At 41.7% G+C, this 12,283-nt stretch overlaps 2 gene segments (V, D, J or C); both read right to left on the reverse strand.

Moving 5' to 3' along the window:
- LOC131405314 (T cell receptor alpha variable 4-like) lies at positions 1-2,210 on the reverse strand. The segment is given in 3 exon segments: positions 1-252; positions 1,367-1,644; positions 2,086-2,210. Coding segments are annotated over 3 exon segments (324 nt in total).
- A 7,226-nt stretch (positions 2,211-9,436) lies between these two features.
- Positions 9,437-10,017, reverse strand: LOC131405500 (T cell receptor alpha variable 3-like). The segment is given in 2 exon segments: positions 9,437-9,858; positions 9,949-10,017. Coding segments are annotated over 2 exon segments (468 nt in total).
- Positions 10,018-12,283: the final 2,266 nt, after the last annotated feature.

Below are 12,283 nucleotides of genomic sequence, written 5' to 3' on the forward strand. Positions count from 1 at the left end.
AGGCTTCAAATCTGTGATGTGCAGGGAGGTGTATATCTCGTCTTTGTTCAAATGCTGTGAATCTCCTTTCCTCATTTTCTCCATTTGAGAGTCTGGGAATCAGAAACCCTAGGCTTTTTCCAGGACACTATCTGTACCCCATGAAGTACTGGAAACAGTGGTCTTCTTAAGTGCAGTTGAGAGAAGAGCTGGCTCTGTCCTGAACATTCAGTGACTCAGCACTCTGCTCCACCTTCAGCAGGCTCCTCATCCCTGTTTAGAAAGACATCAGCCAAAGGAGATGAGTTTATGGGCTCTAATGCTCCATGATTATTTCTTTTTCCATGATACTACTCCCCACCCAAACCAAGGATGAGCTAGATGGAAACACTCTCACATCCCATGGTCTCGCCCTATCAGTCTTAATAGAAAAGATCATAGAATATTGCTTTCCCTGTTTCCAAAATCAAAGACAACCTCCCATCAAAATAGTAATAATAATAACAACAATAATACCCTCATACTACTGATGAAGCCACAGGAGCACTAGCAAGATTGCCAGGAACTTTGTCATTATTTCTATCTCCCTTGGGGCCCCAAAGGACCCAACTCTGAAAAGTGATAATGACCCAGAACCTCTGTTTCTTCAGATGCTGCAAAAATAGTCTATCATACCAATCAGAAACAAAAACTCTCTCCATCCCCTCCTCTACCGTCATCTGCATTCTCCTTCCTGTACAATCCACAAAAGGGAAATGGAACAAAAGAAAAGAGAAAGAAAGTGAGGGTGAGAGATCTAAACTTCGAGGATACTTGGAAACCATCTTGTAAGTGCTTAAAAATGGCCAAAGAAATGCTCAAAATTTGTTCGACAATGAATAATAATCTGACACTTGGGCTGAATTTTACAAAAGCTGAGAAACATCTTGTTCACATTGACTGTGTACAGTGTGCATGTAAGTGTGTGTAGTGTGTGTGTGCATAATGTGTGTGCGCATTTGTGTATGCATTGTGTGTGTGTTCATGTGTGTACACACACGATGAGAGACACCAGTGAGCTAAGCAACAATAGTATCAATACCAAGATTGCCTCCTTTTGAATAATTGAGCAGCTCAGGGACAATAGTGACATGGAGACATTGCACTGTATGCCTTTTTATAGTTTTCGAATTTTAGAGCATGTAAGTAGAATACCTACTTAAGAAATAAATAAGATGAAATTTTTCAAGGTAGTAAAAGAATACATGGATTTGCTAATACCTTCTGAAAATAAAATAAGCATTTTAGAAAGCACTACTTTTCGGCTTCTCCCTGGGCTGTGGTGCCCCCCCACATTGGGGGATACTGCACAGGTGCAGCCTCGTCTGTCTCACTGTGTGTCACTCACGATGCAGTAGTACACGGCAGAGTCTCTCAGGGCAACCTGGGGCAGGCTCAGGGTGCTGGACTTCCTGTCTGCAGGGATGAACAGAGACACCACTTCATTTGTCTCGTTTGTCTTAAATCCTCGAATAACAAATTGTGGTCCCTTGTTGGGGAACTGTCGGTACCAGAAGATGTACTCATTTGTAGCAATGTTGCTGTGGTTACAGGGTATGTTCACCTCTTGTCCTTCATATGCGTCAGTGAAGAGGGGCTGGGTGGTCTTAGCAAGGCTCAAAGTACCTGTAGGAGTAAAAACACAAAACTAATCCTATCCTAAAACCAAGGTGAATGGAAGGTCCAACTCAGCTCCCTCCAGTTTCTCTCTCACAGTCAAATCCACCCCACACCCTACTTCCCCACCATATACAGACACATACAATTTGCTTCTTATTTACATTTTGGGACAACATTTTTTAAATATTTATTCCAAGGAATCCCAGGAGCACATGTCTGGAGGGGGCAGTTCTATTTTCTCCCTCCTATGGATGGATCTGGGGCTCAGTAACCCAGAACCTCTTTATTGCCCTGAGACACCCCTCGCATAATGCACATAACTGCCTGGAGAAAACAGGACCTCAAAGCCAGCCCTCAACATCTCGGATAAAGAGCAATGGTAGAGGTAAGGATGCAGATACCTGTCCAGACCCAGATTCCACTCTTCTTAATCCCAAAATAACTCACTCAAGATCAGGAGCACCGTCAGTCTTGTCACCCGCCTCATATTCTATGTGTAAACCGGGACTCAGGGTCTCGGCTCTGTTTCTGAGTCTGAACCTGGAACAGGATACGAACCAGGGAAGAGACACAGCAGCACCTTCCAGAGCCCACACTAGCAGCTCTCACTGGGGCTGTCCCCAGGAGCCAGCCAATAGCAGGGTGGCAGCTCCTCAGAATGGGCTTCCCCTCAAGGTTCACCTGAGCACTCAGGAAGAATAGGGGGTAAAAACTTCCAGCACAACAGTGTAGCAGCCTCGATTTCCTTCTAGATCTTTGCCAAGGTCTAGCCCCTTATAGACTTGGTCTGAATGAAGCAAATACATGAGAGGGTAGATTCCATCAGGCTCCTTATTCCCCATAACTTTTCCACAGTTCCAGAAGATGATCATCTACTCTGGTCAGTCTGAGACTCATGGAGCTCTGAGGATAACACCTCTGACCTGCTACTTTATGTCCAGAAATCCCCCATTGACCCCTATGTAGCCAGACGAAACAGGGAATCCTAATCTTACTCCACGACAGAGCAAATGAGACCGTCTGAGCGGGACCCTCACCTCCTGATGCCCTGGTGTCCTTTTATAATCTCGCTCAGTCCACATCTAACATCTGCTTCTTGGATCTCACTTAAGGAACGTTATAAAAGGGGAGCAGACCCCTCACTAGTCCCTACTGTCCACCTAGGGAAGGACATTGGAGGTGGAATCATTCCCCTAACCAGGGAGGAAGTGAGCTGAAGAAGAAAAGGCACAAGTTCACAGTCAGACAGACCTAAACCCAAATCCCAGCTCTGCCACCTTGTGACCATGGGCCACTCACTCCTCTGAGCCTCAGTTTCTTCATCTGTAAAATAGAAACAATATTACCTACTTCAGAGTCAGCCTATGGCATGTAGTCAACAGTAAATTGTAGTTCTTTCTCATCCCCTTCCTTCTCATCTTAATCACGTGCAATTTACCACAGTCAGTAGAAAGCAGTTGTGTAGGATTATATATGTGATTTTCAAAAAAAAAATTAATTCACCCTTCCTTCAAGAAATATCCAATATAAATTCAATAACAGTAACACAAAAACATTTTTTAATAACAGCCATGCAGGAAAAGAGTCAAATCCAAAGAAACCATAATGTTCATTGAATCAGCCAAGGGTAGTAATCAAAACATGTTAGACACTCACATTAACGTGGAAAAGATAGTGGTGTGTTGTTTGAGTTCTTTGTTCAATCATACAGGAATGGAAAATCACTAGAAAATATTTGAGAGGTACCTCTTCCAGGTCTAGACTTGTCCAAGGTATTGTGAGTGAGCAATTTTTCCATTTTCCTATGCAAAGTGTCAGTGAGAGCTGATGACTTCTAGTAACATTTTGACAGAGTAGATGTCACAAGATGATGGAGTAAATAACCAGCTTGCCCTCAGTATCAAGTGGAGGAGAAAGAAGTATTTACGAGGGAGATGCAGATGCTAAGATGCCTTGTACAGAAATAAAACATAAAACGGATATGCCTCACTCAACTCTCAGCAACAGCGACCCCTTGTGGTAAATATACTTATTTCACAAAAGTCAATAGGTCTCACACTCTGCAACTTAGGGACCACCACATTTCTTTGTTAAATGCAGTCTCAGGTAGTTTGACTTGGTCATGTGGAGCATGGAGTCTATTTCATGGGATGGAACAAACACTGAATGAAGAGTTAGACAAACTAGATTGTAAGCAATTCTCTGGACTTGCTAGTTGTGCAATTTTATGCAAATCATTTACCCTCTGAGAGGCACAGTTTCTTCACATCTGTAAGAGAGATTATGGGATCACTTAAATGAGCATAGGAAAGTTCTTTCTAAAACACGGTGTTCTATACAGATACAAACTATGTTTAACAGGAAATACCACAACATCAGCATGACCTTACCTTTTCAGAGCAACAAATGGAACTTAATGTTTCTGCGTCACCATCTATTATCTCACTTAGGAGAATATTAGTGGACATCAAGCACCTAGAGGAAGAAACACTAAAGTTTTTCTGTCTCAGCCTTTGGAATGAAAGTAATCATTAATGGTTTTGGTGTTACAGGTTGAATTGTGTCCCTCCCCCAGCCCCCAAAAAAGATATGTTGGATTCCTAATCCCTGGTACCTCAGAATGTCACCTTAATTAGCGACAAGTCTTTACAGACGTAATCAAGTTAAAATGAGGTTACTTGGGTGAACTCTAATCCAATATAACTGGTGTCCTTATAAAAAAGGGAAATTTGGACACAGAGACAGACATGAACAAAGGGAAAACAATGTGAAGAGACACAGGGAGAAGATGGCCATCTATGAACCAAGGAGAGAGGCCTGTAGGGGATCCTTCCCTCACAGCCCCCAGAAGGAATCAGCCCTGCTGACACCTTGATCTTGGACTTCAAGCCTCCAGACAGTGAGACAATAAATTTCTGTTGTTTCAGCCATCCAATTTAATTTAGCATTTTGTTATGGCAGCCCTAGCAAACTAATACACGATGCCAATAATTATGTTATATATTATATATGCATTCCTTTGAAAAACATTTTTGTGTTCAAAAGATCTGGGTAAACACAGGAGTGTATCACATGCGTTAATGTGATTTGTTGTGTATATATATATATTATAATAAAAAATTTAAACCATTTTTAAATTCTAGGAAATTCCTGAGGTTAAGAAAGAAACACATGCTCTATAGCAAGAGCCACCAACCAAAGGAATATTTTAAATTTTTTAAAAGTGTTTTTTTTCTGGTTATTTACAAAATGAATTCCAAATACAGAATTTAGAAAACATGAAAAAGTATAAAAAATACAAATCATGTGTAACACCATATCCCAGAAATATCATTGAGTAATATTTAGAAATATTTATTTTCAGTCCTTTATCTATGCATAAATATTTTTTAAAAACTGGATTGCATGCACACACACACACACACACAAACACATACACACACACATTTGGGTACCCTGGGTTTATTTTAACTTAATGTTATTTCCCAAACATGTTTGCCTGTCAATAGATATACATAAAATTTCAGTTCTAATGGCCACAACATATACCATGATAGAGATGTACTATAATTTATTTACCAATTTTCCTAGTATTACATATTTGAATTAAAAAAAATACTATGGTAAGCAGCTTTGTACATAAGTCTTTGTCTAAACTTGCAACTATTTCTTTAGACTATCTTCTGCAAAGGGGATTTCCTGGATTAAAGAGTAAGAACATTTTAAAACTCTTGGTAAGTATCAATTTACTCAATCAAACAATATTTGTGGAGTCCCTACTTGGGTCAGGCACTGAGCTAGACACTGGGCATTCAATGATGAGAAAGACCCAGTGGTCTAGTGACAAGGAAGAGAATTTTAAAAGCAGTGATAATCCCTGATAACTGCTGTGATAGGGAAAGTACTGAGTACTATAGGAACACACGGGAAGTGAAATTGCTTTGGTTGTAGGGCTTCAGCAAGATTTCCCAGCAGGAGTCACACCTGAACTAAAACCTAAGGGAAGAGGAGGAACGAACCTGGTAAAGACTGGGCCAAGTAGGAAGAAATAGGAAGTAGGAAGGCAGAAGGAACAGCACCCGGACAGACCTGGAATCAAGACAGTCGATGGCACTGGGGTAGATGGTGGTGCCATTGTTTGATATGGAAAACAAAAATAGAAGGAGTGAGTTTGTCTTGTTTGTTTTGTTTCATTTTGTTTTGGGAAGGAGAAAAGATGAAGAGCTAAGCTCTGTACCATTCAATTTGAGGTGCTACTGGATTCTTGCAGACAACCCAGTGAAACCCACTATGCAATCAGGAAAAGATCAGAGGAGGGAGGACTGGATGGGGCATGAGATGGTTCCGTGCAGGGTGGTTCCTCCTGAGGCGAGGTGTCCCCCTATCACCCAGGCAGGGGCAAGTTCTCACATGGATGGAGCAGGTGGCTGTCTACACTCAATGTTCTCAGGAAAACCAGGACAACTTTTCTGCCCCCCAAAATGTTTCTCTATCCCTACCTTCTCTAATATACTTAAAATTACATTTTAAGGACAAAAACTAAGATTCCACAAGTAATAGAAAAAAATGTTGTGGCTTAAATGCAATTTAACCACAATGTAAATAGATAATATCAACTTCTTTCCTAAAAACAGGTTTTCAGGTATAGAAGATGCTATTAGAATATAGATCCAACTGATGTAGCAAAGGCCAAAGTAAAGTAGCTTAAACAAGATGGAAGTTTATTTCCTTCTCCTGTTCAGTCTAAATATAAGCGGCTCAGAGCAGATATGGGAGCTCCAAATGTTGGTGTCTGTCTCAGTCCAGTCAGGCTGCTATAACAAACGTACCATAGACTGGGTAGCTTAAATAACAAACGTTTATTTCTCACAGCTCTGGAGTTTGGGAAGTCTAAGATTAAGGTGCCAGCAGATTCGGTGTCTGGTGAGAACCCACTTCCTGGTTCATAGGCCACCATCTTCCTGCTGTGTCCTCACGTAGAAGGAGGGGCTAGGGAGCTCTCTGGAGTCTCTTTTATAATTCCATTCATGAGGGCTCTATCCTCATGACTTAATCACCTCTCAAATGTCCCACCTCCAAATACCATCACACTAGGAAATAGGTTTCAAAATGTGAATTTTGGAGGGAGACCGACAGTCTATAGCAGTGACCTAAGTATCTAATTGCTATGCCGTCCGCAACACTCACTTTTATTTGGAATCTAAGGCATAGTTTTACATATACAATCCTCACAACAATCCTTCCAAGTATCTCACTTTAATGAATAAGGAGATGAGGCACACAAAGTATGAATGGCTTATGCAATGTCACATCAGGAAATACAGCTGACACTTCCTAATTCTTAATTTAGTCCTCTTTCTACAGAGTTCTTGAAGGGAGATAAGGGGGGGGTAAAATATTAGTATTATGAAGAAAAAATCTATTGAATCTCTAGTTTTGCCTAAAGGTTACCTGGTTATAAGAAAAATTTTCCAATAAGCACAGGAGAAAAAGAATACTAGGTTAACAGTAAAACAGGCCAATACCCAGGACCAAATGACAAAACAGAATGTCTAAGGAAACGTAGTTATCTCTCCCAGACACCTCAAAAAATGGGGAAAATATAAAGTCCCATTTCCCTACATGACTCTCCTCGCATCACACCACACAACAAAAACACACATCTGAGGGATAATCTGACCTTGGAGAATAGTCCTGAGAAGGAAATATTCTTGAGAGTTGACTTTTTTTTGTGTGTGTGTGTGTGTGTTAACATTGGTTTATAACATTATATAAATTTCAGGTGTACATCATTATACTTCCATTTCCTCAGAGATGACATCATATTCACCACCCAAAGACTAATTACATTCCATCACCACACACAAGTGTCTAACCATCCCTTTATCCCTCTTCCCTCCCCTCTTCCCCTCTGAAAACCACCAATAGTATCTCTGTCTCTATGTGCTTGTTGTTGTTTTTATCTTCTACTTATGAGTGAGATCATATGGTATTTGACCTTCTCCTTCTGATTTATTTTGCTTAGCATAATACCCTCAGTGTCCATCTATGTTGTCACAAATGGCTGGATTTCATCGTTTCTTATGGCTGAGTAGTATTCCATTGTGTATATATACCACACCTTCTTTATCCATTCGTCCATTGATGGGCACTTAGGTTGCTTCCAAGTCTTGGCTACTGTGAATAATGCTGCAATGAACACAGGGGTGCATGTGTGTCTTTGACTAAGAAATAGTTCCATTTGGGTAGAAAAATGATATCATCACTTTCCAAGTCTGGGCAGTGACTGGATGGTGAGAGTTTGTTCACTGTTGTACTCCCAATAACAAGAACAATGCCTGGCACATAGTAGAAATGCTACAAATTATTGTTGATTCAATGGGTAAATGAAAGATGAGTTCAAATTGTGTAAATATCATTCTTTCACTTGCAGGACTTGCATAAAACCTACTTAAAGGTATCAAGGGCAGAAACAGACCATGGAGCAAGGTTGATGGTGTAGTGTGCTGAGAATAGGCTTCTGGACATGAACTTCCTTTGGAGAAAAACAATGATGAGGGCTGAGGGCTTACCTAGAGGTAAGGCAACTATATATTTAAGTCTAAAATAGAGCCCATGGTTTTATGAACACAAATGTACTTGGGGCAGTAATGGTACACAACACTGCCACTCTTAGACCTGAGCAAGCAATGTCCCTGCTCTAGTCGCACTCTTTAACAGGCTCTATCTCATCCAACCTCTAGCTGATCCTACCTTACTCCTTTTGAGAAATCCACAGGGCCAAGGGGACATGGCCCTCTGGAATCGGAATACCACTTCTAGACCTGTTCTGGGTACCCAGGAGCCCAAAATTCCCTGTACACATGTCCCCATATACACTTTTGGAGAATCATGTCCCCATTCACCATCAATTGGCCCAATGTGAAAGCCAAGCTGGGCTAATCCTAGCAGCCCACACCCATGGCCACCACTGGTTAGTCCAGGAAAGAGCACCCGACTCACACTGAGTCAATCAGAGCCGTTCCCAGGATATTCTATGTTGGGTGAGGGAATAGAGAGAGAAAGAGAGAGAGAGAGAGAGAGAGAGAGAGAAGGAGGGAGGGAGAAGGAGGGAGGAGGAGCAAGAGCGTTAAGTCCAGTCCCTCTCAAGGGTGTACATAAGAAGACGTGGGCATAGGAGCTGTAAGCAGCCATGCTTAGAACCACATGTTTAAATCCTCCCTTGATTCAAATTCTCCTTGCATTATGCACTCTCTCTCTCTCTCTCTGCTTCCTTCACAGCTAAGCTACCTCTAACAGCTCATCTCACATAGCATTTTGTGCAGTCCTCTATCTTAGCACTTATCATGCTGTTTTGAGTTGTTGGTTTACTGTTCGTTCCTACAACCAAGAGTTTTTTTGACAGGGACCATTTTGGGAGTTAGGACTACACCATCACTGAAACCACAAGCTCATGCCTTAAGGAGCCTATATGCTGGCAGAGAAGTGGAGTGGCTAGACCATGCACCCGAGAGGCAGACTGCCTGGGTTTCAATTTGCCATTTAACAGTTTTGTGACTTGAGTGAGATACTTAAATTCTCTGTTCTTTAGTTCCTTCAGCTGTGAAGTTAATATCGCGATAACAGTTGTGAGAATTAAATGTATTCATAGAAGTTTGGGATCCCACCTGGCATATAGAGATTGAGGATCACTTCTTTCACCTCTTTATGATCAGTGCTTAACATGGTACCTGGCACATAAGGATTTAATAAATATTTGTCCAATGAAAAAATTCTGTGACTTTAAACTGTAATTCAGTTATAATAAGTGACACAACCTGGAACCACACCACCCTCTTGTGGAGGGACATAAAAGCTTCAGGGAAATGGTTTTTACTGTTCTCAGGGGTTTGTGTTCAGCTCTCCCTGCAGCCCCCACCGCTGTGTCACTCCCAGCACAGAAGTACACAGCAGAGTCACTCCCGAGGACAGATGGTTTCTTCAGGTGGAAAGAGGTTTGGCTCTTATTAAATTCAGCCTCAAAACCATTGCTGCCTTTAACCAGGTTGTCCCCTGTAAAGTATTTCAGAAGGAACTGGAGGCCTTGGTTGGGATATTGGACGTACCAAAAGAGATTAGGGCTCCCAGGAATTGAATAGGTGCACTTCACAGTGAGTGGATCCCCTTCCGTCACAGTGACCTGATCTTCTGGCTGAGTCACCGACTGAGCTCTCAGCCCACCTGTAAATTAATCCACCTGCATCAGTGAAGCTGCTGGAAAGAATGTAAGCAAATAATACATGTGGAAAATGGGAAGAGAATATTACTCACTCAGTGTGAAGAGAATTGCAAGCGTTGAGATACGTGCAGAGGCCATGGCTTAAGCTGAACTATCTGGGGGCTCCTTTCTAGCCCTCCTCAGCTGGAGATATGGCCCCACCCCAGAGACTGAGCTCTTGAAGAGGGACAAGCGCCTCTGTGTCAGCACAACCTTTTTACAGACGGCCCTTCTTCAGGGAACCTGGTGCTTCCTGGCAGCTGTGTCTCCTCTCTGTTGAGAAAGCTCTTGGTTCAGGCTCCTCAGAGCTCTGTGGGGAGCAAGACTGCTGCTCCTCCTGCACCCGGGACAAGCCTCACGCTGCAACACCCGCTAGAGGCCACACGCAGAACCAGGTGACTTTACCGTCAAGTAGCCGGTGCTTCCAGGTCCTATCACAGGACTAGACCTCTGGATGTTTACATTTTGCATGAGAGACAGAAGGGGAATTTGGTGTCAAGAAGAAGAAACAGGAGTTTGTGAATCAATGTGGAAAAAATGCATGCTGAGTGCATCAAGCTTTAAATGGTTTATGCTCTCTTTAGATAACATTGAAACAGAAAGAAGGGAAATAGAATATTTTAATAGGATGGGAAAATAAATAGAAAAAAGGGAAAGTATAGCTTTGGGTGAAGAGGAAAATAAAAATTAAAATGAGAGATAAGAAAAGGCAAAATAAGAGAAAAGATTAAGATAAGAGAAGAGAAATGATAAGAAAGAATGAGAACCTTGTTCTTCTCTTTAGAAATAATTTAGAGCAGGCTTCTGTGTAAACCTCTTTGACCAAAAGATAACTCAAGTTTTTCTCTAGTTTAGGCCTGTTGGGACCCCTCCCCACAATGATCTTTAGTTAAAGATTTGTACAAAAATAACTTGAAACTTCTCTTGAAACATTTTTAGAGAGAGAGAAAGAAGGGATGGTGTTATGAACACCTCCTGGCACATTTGTCCTTTACACCGTAGATTATAAAGCAAAAACAAAACAAAAAAATCTCTGTGAAGGAGTTACAAAAATGGAGATTTTCCACATAGTGAGGCTACTTAAAAAATAATTCAGGGGCCGGCCCCTTGGCACAGTGGTCATGTTCACATGCTGTGCTTTGGCAGCCAGGAGTTCACAGGTTTGGATCCTGGGCATGGACCTACACACTGCTTATCAAGCCATGCTGTGGTGGGCATCCCACATATAAAGTGGAGGGAGATGGGCACAGCTGTTAGCTCAGGGCCAATCTTCCTCAGGAAAAAGAGGAGGATTCGCAATGGATGTTAGCTCAGGGCTAATCTTCCTCAACTACAACAACAAAAGAAAGATTTCAACTGAAGTGCATATTGAGTAAAAATTGATGGTTAACTAAGTTTGAGGTGTTATTATGTTGATGAAGGGCTCATTAAGAGGAGGACAGGTGTAAGTTTTGTGCTAAAAAATGCCACAGTAGCAGCAGAGTGATTGTTCAATAGATTTGAATTTAAAGGAAACAAGGAAGCATCAATATAAAGACATTGTTCCTCTGATTTGCCTTATTTTTCCTTTAAATAAGGTCCAAATAAACCATATGTTTTAAAAAGAGGATAGAAAATCTTTTTGCTTTGAATCAAGTGAAAAAGCAGAATGTAGCTGTTTCTGAAAGCTTGCGAAGGATCTCATACTTTAATCATTGAAACCTTGACCCTATGATAATGTCTTTCTTTGGAATATGTAAATTATCTTTAAATACCAGTCTTCAAGCCCCAAGAGACCTGTGATGAATGGGACATGTAATAAATTTCTTCCCTCTCTGCCTAGAGACTAAGATGGGTGTTAGTATTGTATCTTTGAGGTTCCTGGCAATCACCTCAAGAGGATGATTGGAAAAAAGCTGAATGAAACGTGTGGGAAGAATTAAGGGAAACCTACAAGAGAAGGTGAAATACTCTGGGGCTAGAAACAGCCAAAAGACTTCAGCACTCCTAGGCAGGAAGGCACAGAGGAGGAAATTAGCCTAGCCTGGGGAGAGCCATAACTGAGGGAGAATACCGCCCAGTAGGACCTGTGGCCTTCAGTACAGGAAAGAAGAGATCTTAGAATGTAAATATCGTGACCACTCTTTCCTGCCGATGCCTCTCACTGGACCAAATCCAACCAGAAGCAAAAGGACAAGGGAGACCAGTGGATGCAGTGCAGAGAAGTCAGCCTGCTGGGCATAGAGCAGGATGGAGAGGAGACCTGGAGGGGAAAACTGAACATCCAGCCCCCTGACACAGGTTTACTGTTGCCTTGCCACTCAGGCAGAGATGCCTGTCTCTCCTAAATGTACATATGAGCGTATCTATGCTGCATTTTGATCAATGTAGAGAGACAAATAAGTCAAA

Source organism: Diceros bicornis, chromosome 5, assembly GCF_020826845.1.
Source record: "Diceros bicornis minor isolate mBicDic1 chromosome 5, mDicBic1.mat.cur, whole genome shotgun sequence".
Classification (NCBI taxonomy): domain Eukaryota; kingdom Metazoa; phylum Chordata; class Mammalia; order Perissodactyla; family Rhinocerotidae; genus Diceros; species Diceros bicornis.